This window comes from Anastrepha ludens, chromosome 4, assembly GCF_028408465.1.
Source record: "Anastrepha ludens isolate Willacy chromosome 4, idAnaLude1.1, whole genome shotgun sequence".
NCBI lineage: Eukaryota > Metazoa > Arthropoda > Insecta > Diptera > Tephritidae > Anastrepha > Anastrepha ludens.
This window is the reverse complement of record NC_071500.1, coordinates 7,569,969-7,589,035: the sequence shown is the minus strand read 5'-3', so window position 1 is coordinate 7,589,035 and position 19,067 is coordinate 7,569,969. Positions and strand designations below refer to the sequence as shown.

At 38.2% G+C, this 19,067-nt stretch overlaps 2 protein-coding genes across 2 annotated transcripts; one reads left to right on the top strand and one right to left on the bottom strand.

Moving 5' to 3' along the window:
- The first annotated feature begins 1,759 nt into the window (after window positions 1–1,759).
- On the top strand, window positions 1,760–5,697 carry LOC128860018 (mitochondrial E3 ubiquitin protein ligase 1). The gene is made up of 5 exons (XM_054097229.1): window positions 1,760–1,958; window positions 2,040–2,209; window positions 2,271–2,684; window positions 2,769–2,976; window positions 5,369–5,697. Exons 1-5 carry the CDS (start codon window positions 1,854–1,856, stop codon window positions 5,486–5,488), a joined length of 1,017 nt encoding a protein of 338 aa, XP_053953204.1. The 5' UTR covers window positions 1,760–1,853; the 3' UTR covers window positions 5,489–5,697.
- On the bottom strand, window positions 5,045–18,001 carry LOC128860017 (FGGY carbohydrate kinase domain-containing protein). Its single transcript, XM_054097228.1, has 7 exons — window positions 17,293–18,001; window positions 9,718–10,225; window positions 9,271–9,649; window positions 9,055–9,205; window positions 6,296–6,370; window positions 5,987–6,208; window positions 5,045–5,906 (listed from the first exon to the last, which is right to left on the bottom strand). Exons 1-7 carry the CDS (start codon window positions 17,473–17,475, stop codon window positions 5,742–5,744), a joined length of 1,683 nt encoding a protein of 560 aa, XP_053953203.1. The 5' UTR covers window positions 17,476–18,001; the 3' UTR covers window positions 5,045–5,741.
- Window positions 18,002–19,067: the final 1,066 nt, after the last annotated feature.

Genomic DNA, 19,067 nt, shown 5'->3' with positions numbered 1-19,067 from the left:
CTCGAGCTTGACTTGTTTACAGTAGCACAGAAAACAAACTATGTGACATATCACGCAGAAATTTGCCATGTAAGCTTATAACAGTCCTACCAAAAAACAAAAAATTTATTTTTGCCATATGTCATCCGCGGACCGTTTTATTGATAACGTCTCGTTCATATTTGAGCAGAAGGTGCAAATATAAAAGAGAGTACAGAATCAGAATTTATAGAGCGCTGGTAAGAAATACAATGATAAAGGTTTTGGAACAGAAGGTTCTTGAGAAAAATCAGGGTATTACTATAGGATGATAGAAAAGTATCGTAGGTTCCACCATAGACATCGAGAACACAATGAAGTGAGTTGACGCTGATGGCTAATTTATTTTTACGGGCCGTGATAGACGTAGCTTTTGTAGGTAGCGACTGTTTTCAGTAGACGACTATTCCTAAGAGTGAGACCAGCCGGGGCAAGCTCGAAGGAGCTGCGTACTTCCGGGGCATCAATAATACCATTTACCACTTTATAGAAGAACGCCAGATTAGTTATGCGACGGCGAGCCCGCAGACTGTTGATGTTGTACCGAATGTGGATATCTTCTGTGGCTAAAACGGTTGATGATGAATGCCTGAAGGCTAAGGACTTGCAGAACTTACGGTGCACTCTTTCAATTCTAGTAATGCCTGCTTCAGTGTATGGAGACCAGATTATGGATCCATACTCCAGTATTGGAAAAACTAGAGTTTTGAAAAGACAAATCAGGGAGTAGAGGTTTTTGAAGTCCTTACTATTCCTAGTTATAAATCCGAGTATCTTAAAAGCTCTCTGAGTTATTCCGTCTATGTGCTTGTCGAAAGTAAGTTTGGTGTCAATCGTGACACTGAGTACTTTGATGTCATCCACCTTCCTTATTTTATCACCATTGAATGTGTACACTGCAGGTAAGGGTGTGCGCGATATCGAGAAGGGCATCAGAGCACACTTTTTTAAAGTTTAGATCCAGTTTGTTCCTTGTACACCAGATAATCTCTCAGTATCGACGTCCTTTTGTAGTAGATGACTAGTGATTGATCGATAAACTTTAAGATCGTCTGCAAAGAGTAGGTATTCCGAGTTGAAGTCATTACGAATATCATTCACGAATATGCTGAAAAGAATCGGAACGAAGTGAGCACTTTGCGGGACACCAGAGTTAGCCGCATATTCATTGGATGGGTGGCCATCCACTTTGACCTGCAGGTGTCTACCAGCTAGATATGATCTAAGCCAGTCTAATGCTTTGTCGCAGACGCCATATTTCCTGAGCTTGCATAGCAAGATGTCATGGCCAACTCGATCGAACGCTTTACTGAAGTCACTATAGATGCTATGAACACTGGTGTTGGTATTCAGTGAGTATTGGAAAGAAGCTACAGCTGATCTCCGGGAACTCCTCACAAAAAAAGACGTTTTGCGGTGACCACTATATCTTTGAACTGGATCCTCTGAAATTAAAAAACCAAACAGATTTCTTTAAAGTAATGTTAAATCTAGTAATTAATCGAATTTTCTGTGTGTATTCTTAAATATTTATACATTAAGTACATTGAAATAAAAAGAATCGATTTTTTGAAAATTGTAACTGTAAATATCCCCTTAAAATCATTAACAGTTAGAGCGGAAGTGAAATATCTCTTTTTAAAAAAATTATAACATTTTGTTTGTGAGTTTGGCAACACCTTCAATTGGCACCATTTCTTTTTGACAATTCGTTTTTGAGCTCATTTATCATTTCCCACACTTTACATTTTATTCATACCAATTTTATTCACGACTCCAGAAAAATGTAAATAGCGTTCGACTTGTTCTGAAAAATATATTTGGGTGTAGCGATCATGGAATTTCTACACGAATCTATTGCGCTTGGTGTTGATTTACTAATCTTAGGTTTGTGTGTAAGAGAATATGTGAGCTACAAAAAGAATGTCAACTGCCTCAAGGTGAATTCAGAGTGCCAGCAGCTGATGGCGAAGTATCAAATTACACACTGATTACATGTGCATTATACTTCTCAATCCCAGGCAGCCCCACAACTTGCTATCGATGGCGATCTGAAGAGCTATGTAGCCTCACAAAAGGACAAGAAGATACCTTATGCTGTTGTCCGAGGCACTGTCACACCAATCGGTGTGCCGATGCGCAGTGTTATGTCGCCATCCGTCACTGGTGTCTTGCAAGTGATAAAACTGAGGTGAGTTAAATAAATCTTTAAATTACTATAATGAATTTAATTTTTGTCATTTTGTGTATAGTGAACACCGTGTAACACGCGGCTTTGCCGGCTTCTGGACGGAACAACGGAAACTCATTCATGTATCATCGAATGAGATGCCTTTTGAATTGCGCAACAATGAGAGTAGTGTGGAAATCATCGACGCACTCAGCGCTGCCGTGCTAGATATGGACGTAGTATATGATAACTATGAACCTTCCTCGCTTTCCTTTTTCGATCATGTGTTCGGCTTCTTTTCTGGTGTGCGCCAGAAGGGTTTGCAAACTACTGAAGAAGTGCTGCGCGATGGTAGCTTCATCACAGCCATAGGGGAGTTGGAATTGGATGGCAAAATGTTGCGTTTGCAACCGTCACCAGTAGGTCCCCTCTTTTTGACAACCGCTACCAAATCTACGTTAATTAAGAAATTCGAAGAGGCCAAATCGTCTATGCTGTAAGTGTGGAAGTAAAGGCATACTTACATATATATATATAAATAATCAGTAAAGATTTCTATGTTTTCTTCTTACTAAACCAGAGTTAAAATCTTTGTCTGTGGCACAATATCGGCTGTTTTAGTTGGAATCATGGTTCGTAAATTCTATAACAAAAAGAAACAAGAACGTGATGAGCGTAAAATCAAAGAAACGTTGAAAAAGGAACGGCGTGAAAGACGCGCACGTACACGGCCACTAAATCTTACCACAGAACAATTGTGTGTAGTGTGTTCAACGAATCCAAAAGAGGTAAGCAAAAATCTCACGCTACCATTTGTATGGGGCAAGACGGGAAAAAGCCAGTGGGAATTGTTTTACAGTTTATGTATGTATGTATTTACATATATTTACCCAACAAGTTGCATGTAAAGATTATATTTTTGGATTTCTTTTTGACTCTTAAGAGACTAAAATATTTTGTACTTAAAAATTAAACTTAGGAGATATATTGGAATTGAAAGTCATGCAGATATTGGCACCACGGAAATTTTCTGACGTTTTTGAGAAAAGTATATTCTGCCAAAAAAATATCGGCAAGTGTTCATTTAAAAAGCGCGCGTTACACATATGTCTAAATTGTTTTTGCTGGAACATTGGTACAACTGTCCTCTATAGTGTCGCAGAGTTTGAGCGTATTCTGTCAATTAGCTTGTTAATTATATCAGTCAACTGCAGATGTGCTCTGCGATTTTCACTATGGATAAAAATAACGAACAAAGAATTTATCTTAAATTTTGTATTTTGAACGAGATTTCGTGTGCCGAGTCGTTGAAAATGTTGCAGAAAGCCTATGGCAAGTGTGCTTTATTAAAAACACGGGTCTACGTGTGGTATAAGGCCTTTGCATAGGGCCGGAATGTCGTGGAGGATTTGCCCCGATCTGGTCACCCATCAACGTCTTCAACGGATGAAAACGTCTACAAAGTCAAGGAAATAGTGCTAGGAAACCATCCTTTAAGTTTGAGGGAGGTAGCTCGTGACCTTAATGTGCCTCACGAATCGATTCGCAACATTTTACACCATCAATTGGGCATGAGATGCGTGGCTGCTGGACTTGTTCCTAGAGAGTTGAATTTCTTTCAAAACTGGTTCTCTAGACAGGGCTAGTTTACTGGAGCGGCAGCCCTTGGTCGAAAAAAACCCGAGTCATTCCGGTAACTTAGAACGGGCTGCCATAGGAATGGTGACGAGATCCAGGACAAAACTAAAAAACATTTACTGGACCAGACAGTTTTTAGAGAGACAATAAACCACATTCACCGGGAGACCGTCACCACCTTCTTAAGCTCCCGACCACCGAATGCCGTCATCGGAGACCAACCACCACCTATTGCAGATAAAGAGCTCCAGCTTCCCCGTGAGACCCGCGTAACACTGGCACAATTACGATCTGGATATTGTAGCTGGTAAAACTCTTATTTATCCAGAATTGACCCTGACATACCAAACATATGTCCTGCATGTCAAGGCACCCCGCACAACTCTAACCACCTTTTCTCATGCCACTTAGATTTCGATATGTGGGGGGCTAGGCAAGTCCAAGCGCTCAGTCAGGAGATCATTGTACTACAATCCATGCCCCTTAAAACGCACTCATCTAACACCCCTCTCTCTCTCTCTGGACCCAACCTGTCGAAACAGCATGCTTCCTGGGCCTACCTTGAGATGAGCTAGACGAAGACGACCGATGATACACTAACAGGGCTTGTATTACTACTAAAAGAACAACAACAACAACAAAGGTGATGAGACGTGGCTATAAGAGTTTAACATGCAAACCAGTCAACAGGTGGCTATCCATATGAGCCGAAACCCCAAAAACCACGTCAAAGTCGGTCAAAAGTGAAAGTGAAGTCGTTTTCTTTGATTGTCATGGTGTTGTGCACTCGGAGTTCTTTTCAAATGGTTATACGGTAAATAAATAACATTATTTGAAAGCTATGCGAGAATTGGGAGAGAATGAGCGTAGGAAACTGGCCAATGTGTGGAAAAGTCATGAATCATTATAACGCACCGTCCCACAAGGCTCTTATTGTGAACGCTTTTTTGAGCAAAACTCGACAAATATCATCAAAAAACCACCGTATTTACCGGATTTAGCCCCCTGTGACTTTTTCCTTTTCCGAAAACTTAAATTGCCGCTCCGCGCACGCCGCTTCGAGTCGACAGAAGCCATTAAGGAGAATGCGCTGAAGGAGCTGAAGAAGATCTCTTCAAACGCATTTAAAAGGTGCTTTGATAGCTGGTCTAATCGTTGACACATGTGTATTGCTTCGAATGGAGCCTACTTTGAAGGCGACAAAATAAATTTCGATGATTAAACAATTATTTTGCGTTTTATTAAACAATTCCCGGTACTTTTTTGACAGAATGTATGTCATTGCTTAGTTTCCTATGTTGCTTTAAATAGAAATTAAATATTTATACTTTTAATAATTAGATACATATATACAACAGCTATGATTCTTGCGACTGGTTAATTTGGAAGCTTATAATGCAGTACCGTTATGTAGAATCTAGTAAACCAAACAATCAACATGAGAATGTATCATTACATAATAATAATTAATAATAGAGAAAAAATTCTATCTTAGTATATTTGAGACATAAATTACAAATTATGTTTTATCCTTTATTTCAGGTTATAATTCTGCCCTGTGGGCATGTTTGCCTCTGCGAAGACTGCTCCGAAAAGATACGAGTTTCATGTCCCGTATGTCGCGGTAAGATCACAACAAAAGCAGCCGCTTTTATCGCTTAATAATTAATATTAATTTGGAAAAGTTCATTTTTGGATGTTGGAATTTATGCGTGAAATATAGACGAACTCTGTATATCACGAAACTACATCACGACGAAAATCTGTTAATTTCATAAAATGTATATCATTAGTCAACTACATTTAATTTATGTAAAAATATAGTAGAATTCAAAAGGACGTAGAAAAATAAAAAAAGTCACGAAAACGCATTCAATAATGTATCATCAGATAATTATTTAACACTAATAAATTGTCAAACAATAGATGTACAAGAGCATTCCATTTCCATTATACTCTTGTATTTTCGTTGATCCTCTAGTAATTGCAGGAAAACACGATATTTGCGATTGTGAAAATCTTTAGTGGAACTTTTCGGTTTCAGTAGCACGCCATTGCCGCCCATTGCTTTGGAGGTTGCCTTTGAATTACAAGTAGAAATTGCATTTTATATAATAACTAAGTTTGATTTTTCATACAAAACTAAGTAGTAGAGCTCACCTCTAAACTCTCAAAAGCCTTCGCAGCGCAAGCTCCCAACATTGCGGCACCGACCAATACCATTTCTTGCTCGTCCGGTATCACAGCCGGGAGTTGGCAGATATCTGCATGCGCTTGCACATACACATTATTCTTAGCGAGGCCACCGCAAAACAGCATACTACTATAAGGCACACGTTTGTGCTTCTCAACGAGATTATCAATGATATGACGGGTGCCATACTGTGAACGATTTGATAATAAAATATATTTTGCATGTATGAGACTGAAGTGCCGCAATGTTTATCAATAAATTATGATGTTACTCACTGCTAACGCTTGTACAAATGCCAAGTACAGAAGGGCCAACGCCTCTTCATCGTCATTCATGTTGAGGCCCGTGATCTGAAAGAATGAAATGTGAATGATTTATGAACTGTTTAAATGAAATATAACGTATTGGAAAGGATTTATGGGCCAATTATAATAGGTATGTTCATGAAGCAAATATAGGGTGATTTTTTAGCTATTATCTTTTTAAACAGTTGGTTTAACCAGCTGACGCACGTTTCGTGTTTTGTTTCACTGTCAAACATCTTCAGTTTGGTCTATAATTTAACCATGAATCGTCTTACAAACGAACAACGCTTGCAAATCTTGAATTTTATTATAAAAATGCTTGTTCTGTTAAGAAAGTTTAAGATCCACTTTTTTATCGAAAAATTGTGTTCAGCGACGAAGCTCATTTTTGGATCAATGGGTACGTAAATAAGCAGAATTGTCGATTTTGGAGTGAAGATCAGCCAGAAGAATTGCAAAAGCTACCAATGTATCCAGAAAAGGTCACTGTTTGGTGCGGTTTATGGGCTGGAGGTATCATTGGACCGTACTTCTTCAAAGATGCTGCGAATCGTAACGTAACTGTGAATGGTGAGCGCTGTCGTGAAATGATATCCAACTTCTTTTTGCCCAAAATGCAAGAGCTTGACTTGCATGACATGTGATTGTAGCAAGACGGTGCCACATGCCACACAGCACGCGTAACAATGGACTTGTTGAGAGGCGAGTTCGGGGAACATTTTATTTCACGTTCGGGACCTGTCAATTGGCCACTCAGTTCGTGCGATATAACGCCTTTAGATTATTTTTTGTGGGGCTATGTTAAAGCTCATGTCTATTCAGACAATTCAGACAAACCTGCTTCAATTAACGCATTGGAAGACAACATTAAAGCATTTATATGTGAGATACCGGCCGAAACTTTGGAAAGAGTAGGCCAAAATTGGAAATAATCTTCAAACATTAAATTATATGGACTGTACTATCGATTTGAATAAACCGTTCATTCATTTTTCTGTTTTTTACGTGTGTTTTTTTTGAAAAAATATCCTATAGTTCTTAAAAAATCACCTTATAGTTTGCAAGAATTGTTACAAATTATCACGTTTTGGTGTTCATGTACCCAAAAAAAAACCTGCAAAGTAGGGAAAATGAGAGAGCAAAATGACATTTCATTTTGCGGGGAAGGTGCAAGTTTTTATTGGATAAATTTTTACTTGTAAGAATTTGCAAGTGAGAGAAGCAGCTGATCGCAAAGTAAAAATAAACACGAATTAGAATTTGCGAATTGCAATTGCTAATGGAATGTTCTTCATCTGACAGCGATGATGAAATAGAAAAAATTATTGTACATAAAATGAAATGTTGTGATTTCGAAGCTCGTTATTTTGCATTTTATTTGGTAATGGTAATGATTGTACGGGTTAGGCTAAGGCCTTTATGCACTGCGACCAGATTGATCTATTGTGCGCCCCTAATTACTTAATTGCAATTATTTAGTATACCGAGGAATCGAACCAGCTCCTTGGGAGGGAGCAGTTGTAGGTGATTGTTGTAGCAGCATAAACATTACCCGTGCATATACGAGGAATGCTGCTGAAGTGACAGTCTTTGGCCGGATATAAATCCGGGTCGTTCCGGTTACGTAGAACCGACTGTCGTGGGAACGTGTAGGTCTTCCTCCTCTATTAGGTACGAGCCTCACAGTTGATGATTAAGTGTGCCATAGACTCCTCTTCATCACAGCAGAACCTGCATAATCTTGTACTAGATAACCCTATTGTAGCCCTTCTGTTAAAGTTACAGTTTATTACAGGTAAAGTGACCTGTAAGAGCTCCACAGAGTAATCTGAGGCCCTTTTTATCTAGGGGTACAGCAGATTTTGCTCTGTTAGCATTGAAATTCAACAACTTTTTGGAGAGATTAAGGCCGCTTGTGCCATTCCAGCGTTCCCTGATTTTAGTTTGGATCCATTTTTTGGTTTCCTGTTTTATATCATTATTTTTTATTGTATACCATTTGTTAAAGCCGAAAAATGGGGTTGGTCCAATAAATAGCCCTTTTGACCTTTTTTTCATAAAAATCTGCCTTCTCGTTTCCTTCGTGTCCCTCATGTCCTGGTAGCCAAATCAGTGAGACCCGATTATGAGAGAGCCAGTTTGTTGAGTGCATTGTTATACTCTTTTAGAACTTTTGACTTGAATGTGAAGCTATTCAAGGCTTTGAGAACCGATTGGCTGTCCGAAAGTATTTTAATTTTTACTTTCTCGCACCCTCTTTTGGATATGATTTCCACTGTTGTTTCCATTATGACGAAGAGCTCCGCATGGAAAATCGTGGCATCTGTACTTAGTGTTAGGAATTTGTGTGCTGTAGGCCCCACTATTTCAGCTCCTACTCCTTAGAGTGTTTTATTTGCTTGATTTTTTTTTTAATTTAATGCAAGATAGCTCAAGTGAACAAATTTTTAATTTTTGTAATTTTTGCTGTCAACAATTTAATCAGCTGTTCGTCAAACTTGCAAATTGTTACTGGTTTTGCGTTCAATTTTTTTTTTTTTTTTGATATTTTTCTCTTTGAGAGAGAATTCTCGGAATTTAAGTTACGGGCAGGTTACTAGATAATTTTTACATGAACAGACCTAATATGGCATTTTTTTCTTCGCCTGATTGTGCAACTGGACACTTAATTTCACTTGAAATTTATCTTTTGAGAATTCATATTATCTTTACAATTAAAATTATTTTACCATTCCTCGTAAATTCGGATCGGCGATAGGCGATCGATTGCCATGAAATTCTGGCCAAACATGTAGATCCTTTGTCAGCTGGCACATATCCTCACATTTACGCTCTTCGGTCATCTTCTTCAAAAGCTTATTTAAATATGTATAGATATGCCTATGAAGAAGTATAAGAACACATCTAAATCATAGCAACATTTTTTTTATTTTTATTTTCCTTACTCATTTTGACCCAATTTCGCCTGTATGGCAGTATATTGTGGATGCGATTTGACGACAAAATCCAACAATATACCGGCAGCGCTTTGTCCACCTTCGTTGAGAAAGTACTTCGGCAGTACTGCACCCCGATAGGGGCCCCAAATGCCATGTGCCATGCAGGGTTCACGAGTTAGACTCATGTGGCACGTAGATGTGCCACAGATAAGTGCCAACTTGCCCTGCAGATTGTCGAGCGCTGCCTCAAGCTGTTTATCGTGTTCATTCAATACGGCGCGACAACCGAACATACCCAGAGCGCCGGCATGAGCATCAATAAGCGATGTGCCGACAATTGTGCCCGGCAGCAGCGACAATTCTTCAGCTGCTTGTTTCGTTAAACCTGTACATTATCGTTATTTTATTGAAAAGTATTGTATGCAACGTCATTTTTCGCTTTTTTTTACAAACCTGCTCCCACCGCCGTGCCAGGCTCACAAATGCTTTGTCCAATTATTCCAAAATTATTTCTACATAAGTCTTCCAAGTCAATTTTTTTCAAAAATTCTGCACTCCAACACATTTTCATCGCATCGTAATTCCATTTGCAGACCGCCGAACAAAGTGAGCGCGTATCAGCGCCTGTGCTGCGCCATGTTAGGAAATCAGGCAAGTCAAACACGCGCCAAATATTCTTCCAGGTATTTTTGATATTTTTCTTCAACCATAGCAACTTCGGTATTTCCATCTCCAACGATACCTGGCCGCCGACATATTGCAGTAGCTCATGCTTTGTTGCGTTGATAAGAGCGGCTTCGGCATGTGCGCGATGATCCATCCAGAGAATGATATTTTGCTCATTGCTAGAGGTGTTGCTCACCGTGAGCGCTTCTCCATTTGCACCCAATACGACCAAGGAGCAAGTGGCATCGAAAGAGATTGCACGTATTTTTGCCTTATCGGCATCTGAGGTTACTTCCTGTAATGACAGCAAAAAAGAGCATTTCGAAATATTACGCAACTGATTCTATTAAGGGGTCGGCAAAATGTGCATGCAGATGGAAATTTATTTCGCAACTTGCCTTGCATAACTTTTTTCATTTAAAATGAATTAAAATATAATTTATTTTTTATTATAACTTAAATTTAAGATCTTAAAATATTTTATTTTTTTAGCAACTTTTTTCATTTTAATATTTTGTTGTTTTATTTGCATTTATTTTATGTTAATTTGTTATATTTTATATACAGTGTTGGAAAAAATAATAGAAACGACAATCACTCCATATTTCATATACAATTTTTAGTTTGTAAGTATGTACCTATTTATGCAGATACACACTGTGTAATACTGTTTGAAAACGGTACTTTATTTTGACTCGTTTTTATGTGCATAATCGAAAATATTATATTTAGGCTCAGTATTCTTTTTGGTGCAGAACCGCGTGTTTTAGTTGGTAAAAAAATAGAAACGTTTCGGAAAAATTTAAATAGCTACAGTTAAAATTAATAATATACTGTTATTTTTAAACTGTTTGATATTTTGTGGGAAAAGTATGTAAAAAATTATATTTATTATTGTCTTGTTCATAAAATATTTCTTATCTTATGAATATTGCATTCAGAATGGGACGTGGTAAACACTGTACTGTTAATGAAAGAGAAATTATAAAAAAACTAAAAAGTGATGGCCTTTCTATGTCACGGATTGCCGATTTAATGGAATGCTCAAAAAAAAGGTGTTTTCTGCGATTAATTTTAAAATTACAGAGGAAAAACGAGGACGAAAGCGCGCAACATCAAAGAAGTTTGACCAACTGCTTATACGAAAATCGAAAAAAAACTACTTTTATCCTCAGAAGAATTGAAAAATGTTTTACAAGCGCCAGTAAGCAGTCGAACAATCCGAAATAGATTAATATCTGGGGGATTAAAGGCCTATAGTGCAAGAAAAGTACCATACCTTAGCAGAAAAAACATAACCTGCATATTATCGTTTGCAAAGAAACATCTACTACGTGCAAATTGTAAAAACGTATTATGGTCAGATTAAACAAAGATTAATTTGTTTGGGTCTGATGGCAAGGTGCATGTAAAACGTAGTTACGACCTAAAAACTCTGCATACGATCCAAAGCACACGTTGAAGACCGTGAAGCATGGAGGTGGTAATATACTACTTAAAGATAAGATGTGCGCTGCGGACTACGTAAATATTTTAAATAATGTTATGCTTCCATATGCCAAAGAAGAAATGCTATTGACTTGGGAGTTTCAACAAGATAACGACCCAAAACACTCCTCTAAACTGGCGAAGAAATGGTTCCAGGATAACAATGTAAAGTTAGTACAATGGCCTTCACAATCCCCGGACTTGAATCCAATAGAGCACCTTTGGCGCATTCTGAAGAAAAGAATTGCCGCCTATAAAGCAAAAAATAAAGCAGATTTGTGGGAAAAAGTCCAGGCAGAATGGTTTAGTATAAACCCATCAGTTTATGCCAAGTTAGTGGACTCAATGAGCCGGCGTTGCACCGCAGTCATTAAAGCCCATGGGGCAACAACCAAATATTAATTAGTTTACAATTTTAAAAGTTTTGTTTAATTATCTTAAAGAAAAATACTTATTTTTATTAGCTTTAAGGACGTCGTTTCTATTATTTTTTCCAAGGACAATAAAATGAACTTCATGATTTCTTTTTTACAAAAATGTAGCAAGAGTTGAGTACCTCTATTGTTATATATAAAACTATTTCTTTATAAAAAGATATGAACTTCAACAGCAAACATTATTTTGCAAGAAATATACCCAAAAGAAAGAAAAATTCACATCGTTTCTATTATTTTTTCCAACACTGTATATATTTCATATAACAAAAGCATTTTTTTTTTGAAAATTAAAAGAAAACAAAATTAATGAGTCGATTTTTATAGACATTGGTGGCAAAAATTCAACAAGCACTGCAAACACTAACCAAACTACCTAACTGGATTTGCATATCTACAGGGCGGGCCAAATAAGACCTACTAATGTTATGCACAAATAACTTTTTTATTTTTTGACATATTTATTTTTCTCTTTTTGTAGGTTATAATTGAATTGTTGGAAATTTATTATGGAACCCTACAGTACAACACAAATTATCGAGTTTTTCTATTCTTGTTAACGATCAATTGTTTTAACGCAGCGTAAATATCGGATGAAGCGCATTTCCATTTAAATGGTTATGTCACCAAACAAAACTGTATATTGTGGGGCTCTGAAAATCCAAGGGCAACACACCAACTTCAGCTGCACCCATCTAAATGTACTGTTTGGTGCGGTGTTATGGCCACTAGAGTTACCGGTCCACATTTCTTCGAAAATGAAGATGAAACGCCGGAATTGATTTCAGGAGCTTCTTACAGAACATTGATTTAAAACTTTTTGCGGCCAATGGCGGCGCAGTATCCTCATTTGTGGTTTCAACAAGATGGAGCAACTGCGCATACTGCTAGTCAAACTATGGACCTGCTGCGTGAAATTTTTGGCGAACGTCTGATTTCCATAATTTCAGATTTCCCTTGGCCACCTCGTTCGCCGTATTTGACAGCGCCTCACTTCTTTTTGTGGGTATATTTAAAAGACAAAGTGTATCTTAATAAACCAGAGACTATTAGACAGCTGAAGCAAAATATTCGAGACGAAATACTGTGCCTTCAACCAGAAACATTTGGTGGTGTAAAGGAAAACGCATTAAAAAGTAGCCAATCTTTGTATAGAGAAAAATAGTGGACATTTGTCTGATGTAAAATTTCATACATAATTTCCATAAAATATATTCAATGTATAAAAACAATTAACCAAAATAAATGATTATTGCAAAAGTTATTTGCGTTTAACATTAGTAGGCCGTATTTGGCCCACCTTGTACTTGCATATGTATTAGTATAATGTACATAGATACCTTTCACAATCGGCTTAATCGAAAAGTTCTAACAAAGGTTGATTTCATTCCTTATCGCCCAAAAAAATTTGTAGCATTTTTTTATGGGTCAAAAACATGTAGGTAGAAATTTTCAGTTGGAGTTTTTTAATTAAAATTGTAGTAAATTTACAATCTTAGCTCATTTTCTAATTAATATACTTAGTCTAGGCACGGCCCCTGTCTGGCATTGGAAAACAGAGAAGTCATGGACTTCGATCCAACGATTCTCTCCACGCCCCTTGACTCCATGCCATCAAGAGTCGTACTTGAAAAGAAATACAGTGTTTTGCTGGCAGAGGCTCAGTTGTGGTCAAACTCTGAAAATGAGCCCGGCAAACACTGTTTTCGCATTTTCGTGGATGGCTTCAGGACTGAGCTTGGTTCCGCCTCTGGGGTCTACGTGGAATCCAGCAGGACAAAACTGCACTTTGCTCTTGGAATGCATCCATCTGTGTTCGAAGCGGCGGTGTATGCGGTTCAAGAAGCGATGAACTTTGTTGTGGAAAACCGGTGGAGAGGCAGATCTATATGTGTCTGCAGCGACAGCCAAGCTGCGCTCATGGCCTTAGATAGCCCCCCAACCACGTCAGGGGTAGTGGAGTCCTGTAAATCTAGGCTGAACCATGTCGGTAGACATAACAGCCTGATGATAACATGGGACCCGGGACACGTGGGTATCGTGGGAAACGAGACCTATTACTCCTTAGCTTAAATGGGCTCTGAGGCCCAGAGCCCGTTTTGGCACTCCCTTCTGCGGCCATCAAAGCCACGGTTAGCAAATGGGTAACTACAACCCACAAGCGAGCTTGGCAGGCTGAGAGAGGCTGCAGATGGACTAAACTGATGTTACCTGTCCTGTCCGATCGACTGTCGCAAACCCTTCTGTCATTAAGCAGAAGGGAGTGCAGACAGCTGGTTGGACTGATGACGGGCAACTTTCTGTGGGCGAAGCACATGGAAAGGTTTGGCATCTCAGACAGTGCACTCTGCCCAGCTTGTGAAGAGGATGAGACGGCGGACAACTTTCTGTGCGTCTGCCCCGCCTTCGCTCGAATCAGGTTTGAGGTCTTTGGCACTGATGTGTTAAGAAGCGACCATCCTGGCTCCTTGGCACCACAAGATCTACTCAGATTTCTTCGGAGATCGGGTAGATTTAAATAAAATTACAAGAGAATTCAACTGTAGTACAATGGACTTAATTAATGTCTGAGTGCTGCACTTGCTGGTTGTACCGACAAACAAAAAAAACAGTAGTTGACAGGCCACGACACATTTAATCGCATTTTTTTTAAAAGCATCCTTGGTTTAATTTTATTCTAACCCGAATAGCCGTTAAATCATTTCGGGAACTTATTAAGGGGAACTCAATTGGCCGAAAAATTTCCATGACCATCGGTTTTACGTTACCGGTACGAGCCAGATTTATGTACTACATATCGGGCCCAGGACTGTCACTCCAGCAGCATTCCCCGTGCATGTATGGGGAGTGTTTATACTGCTACAACAACAACAACACATTAAAGGCGATTGAATCCTCATTTCGATAATGTTTTCGGTGCTTGGCAAGCAAATAAAATGCACCTTAAATATTTTGTTAATTGTTTTTTTTTTTTCTTTTGAAATTTTAGCCGCATGAGTGAAGTAAATAAACTGCATTTTGTGTATTTCTTTTTTTAAGTTTTAGAAACTTTCCCGAAAAACATTTTTCTATTTCCTTTTTTTCATTATTGATTACTTTTCGCGATTAATTCAAAAACATGTCACTTCGTACCCTGCGCGGTCATAAACTAATTTGACGACGACATAATTCAACTCATAACAGTGAAAAATCAATTTAATTAATTTATTTTTTTTAATTTGAAGTTAATTTTTTATTTCTATCGGAACTGAATTCTCCACATCCATTGCAGTATTTTGACCCTTTTGCATCTCGGACGATCCTTTTATTGTATTTTATTTACATATATAAACATGCACCTACAGACATACCTATGTATGTACAGTTATGCTCGAAAATATAGTAGTGCAACACCTCACAATATTCATATTCATTTTTCGACATGTTTAACGGTGTTCAATGAACACGTGTTCATTTGTGTTCTAAGAATAAGATGCAAAGAAGAGAAGAGCGATTAGATCCCGTTAGTTTTGCATTGGTTTGTGTACGCTTTTGATGACTTTTGCGAAATGCACCGAAAAGTGGCTGTTCATAATTATTGTAGTGCTTGGTGTGAGCGGCTGCAAACCAATTATAATAAGTTATTAGTACAACAAAAGGCTTCAATAGTAAGTGTAATGTAGTAATCAATGTTTTGGTATTTTCATTGGGTTTGTAGCAATTTTTTATTCTAGTGGACAGGGAAAGAATTGCACGGCTGAGAAAAGAGATTTGATAGTTAACCTAAGAGCAAAAGGCAAAACGTATAAGGAAATTGAAAATATTGTTGGCTGCACACCTACAATGACATTTATTGCGATTCATTATAAAAAAGCCAGAAAATAGGGGTAAAAAATGCCAAACAACCGCTGTCGAAGATAGACGCATTGTGTGCTTTAGCAAAATAAGGCCGTCAGCATCATCTAAAGTTATCAAAAATGAATTGAATCAATCTCGGTCAGTGACGTTACAGTCCGTCGTCGTCGTCTAATTGAGCAAAATCTAAATGCCAGAAGCCCTAGAAAAGTACTCCTTTTGACCAGGAAGCATGTGAAAGGACGACTCAGATTTGCAAATGCTCATCTGGTCTGGCCCGCAGGAAAGGGGCGACACATATTGTGGACAGACGAAAGCAAAATTGTTTTATTTGGTGAAACAGGCTCTAGGCAGTATGTACGACGTCCACAAAACACCGAATGTAATCCTAGGTACACAAAGAAGACAGTTAAGCACGGTGACCTAAGTATAATGATATGGGCTTGCATTTCTTACGATGGCGTTGGCCCTATCCATATGATAAATGACATTATGGAAAGACATGTTTATGTAGCCATATTACAAAATAGAAAATATTTCAATGTGCAAGCCCATCACAGCTGATATCAAAGAAAGGAAATGGCGTTGGCACACCTTACGCAAAGAAGACAATGACATCGCAAAGATGGTCCTAGAAAGGAATCCACAAGGCTCCAGAAGAAGCGGACGGCCACGAACAACTTGGATGCGATCAACACACGTCAACAAAATCAAGATGTTCCTGGCATGAAATTCGAAAAATTGCACAAGATCGCTCACGTTGGTCTGAGTTGGTTTCCGCCCTATGCTCTGATTAAGAGCGATATTTCTTCATATAACTACATATATAAATAATTTAATGCACAAACTATTACAAGAGATATCAAGGAATAAAAAAAAATTACAAAATACAATGCTATCATATGTCAGTTGGGAAATGCCTATAAAATGGACATTTCAACAGGACAACGATCCGAAACAAACGAGCAAGCTTGTGAAAGATTGGTTTGCTTCCGAAAAGATCGATCTTATGCTGTGGCCACCTCAGTCCCCAGATCTTAATCCGAACGAACGAAAACTTATGGGGAGATGTTAAACGGGTTGTGGCAACTGCAACTTCTTCAAACAAAGCTGAGCTCGAGCCAAGTGGTTCAGGAAGAAAGGTCTCAAATACCCTTGAAGCGTTGTCAAGACCTTATCGATTCCATGCCCCGCTGATACGAAGCCATTATTAAAAATAAAGGATATACACATAAATATTAGACTGTATTGAGTATGCAAACGCAAAAAATCATTTTTGAATGAAGTTATTCAGTTTTGTTTTTCCTTTAATGTAACCACTACTATATTTATGAACAGCCACTTTTCGGTGCACTTCGCAAAAGTCATCAAAAAATTACACAAACCAATGGAAAACTAACGGTATCTTTTCACTATTCTCTTCTTTGTATGCTATTCTTAGAAATACATGAAAACCAGTTCAATTTGTAATGTTTAACATATAGAAAAATTAATATGAATATGTTGAGGTGCTGCACTACTATATTTTTGAACACGGCTGTATGTATGCGTGTGTGTGTATGTTTACATAACTATTGTTTATATTTTAAGCACTGTTTTGCCTTACCTTCACACAATGGCACACAGAGCGCCAAATATCGTCGGATGATTGTTCGTAGTGATCGTTTTCGGGATTCCAAGTCTTTATCGCCTTCACACACTGCTTCAGCACTGTACCCTTCAGATTGACTAGCGCTGCACGGGCACTGCCCGTGCCAACATCGACACCAACAAAATATGTATCGGCCATCGTGGGACAATATCAGAAATCTTGAGATAACCGCTGCTTTGCTGACTTTTTCAAAAAACCGGTTTAAGTACTATGTGAAATATACGCCTTGGCGCTATTTTAATATGTAACTTGGCTTGAATTCCGACTACTTGCCAGCACCGCGGACGGTTGAATTTGATTGCTTCAACTATGCCGTTGACACTTAATAAGTCTATTGCTGTTTTTTGCCTATTCGAAGCGTTATCAGTCGAGAATTGGCAAAAAAATTAGTATATTTGACGAAACTGATAATGACGATCCAGTGGGCTGCTCTTTATTAAGTCAGTTGTTGTTTGCAAGTTTTTTTCATTATATTTCGCAGATGAATTACAGAGAATAAGATTTACAATTTTTGAATATGTAAAGTGCTTATGAACAAATATTTGTGAAATTTTTACATTTACACCGAGGCACATATGCCTTTCGTATGTATGCCGTGCAAATGTACGGTGTCTTCTCATAATGTCTCTGTGAGAATACGTTCAACTCACGGCGCTAATTCATGACTTGCAAGTCACAGCTGATCTACGACACGGCTAATAAATTAAAATTTTAAAAGAGAGTAAACTAATAATTCTTAATACAAGCGCCGAGTTCTCTCTACTCAACGGCTGTATAACTGGGGCCACCAGTGCAGTATAAATCCCCAATGCTGTTACCCTGTAGGGAAAGCGAATTCGTTAGTACAGAGAATTCCTTCTCAGAAATTGAGAAATCTAGCAAGTTAGCGCTCCAGACCTCATTAAAGTCATGAAGTGCATGTTCAATGGGAGCACTACGAGCGTAATTTGAATTAAACTTATTTATATAGGAGAGTAAGAAGAAGAATTCTGGGAGGTGTAAGAAATTTAATACACTGTAGCAGAAAGGGGCAGTCAATGTCGCCTTTAATAGTATTGAAAACAAACGAGAGCGAAAGAATCGATATTATACTTGCTAAGGACTTTAGATTGATCAAAAGCAAACGTGATGTGTAGAATGGGATAGGATCTGAAAATTTTACTGATCTTAGTATAAACTTCAGAAACACTTTTTGAACAATTCGATTAAAGACTATAAAAGAGCCATTGTTTCGTTAGCTGTGTGACAAGTCGCACCGTCCCACAGTGCGGCCGATTCCCGAAAAGCTGGCCAAAACTCAAAAAATTAAGTAATTGATTCAAAATTTCTTTCTCGGGGGTTGTCGGGGTCGCCGATTACGAATTTGATCTTAAAATTTTGAAAATCCACCCCCTTCCACCCCTATTGGCCACCTACTCACGTGAAATAGCGTATATTCTAGAACATAATCAAGATGCATGTTAATTTATGTTTTCAGGGTCGCTGATTACAGTGCGGCCGATTCCCGAAAAGCTGGCCAAAACTCAAAAAATTAAGTAATTGATTCAAAATTTCTTACTCGGGAGTTGTCGGGGTCGCTGATTACGAATTTGATCTTAAAATTTTGAAAATCCGCCCCCTTTCCACCCCTATTGGCCACCCCCTCACGTGAAATAGCGTATATTCAAGAACATAATCGCTAGGTAGCAAATGGTAGCAGCTGAATCTTGTTTTATTCAGTAGCCATTACT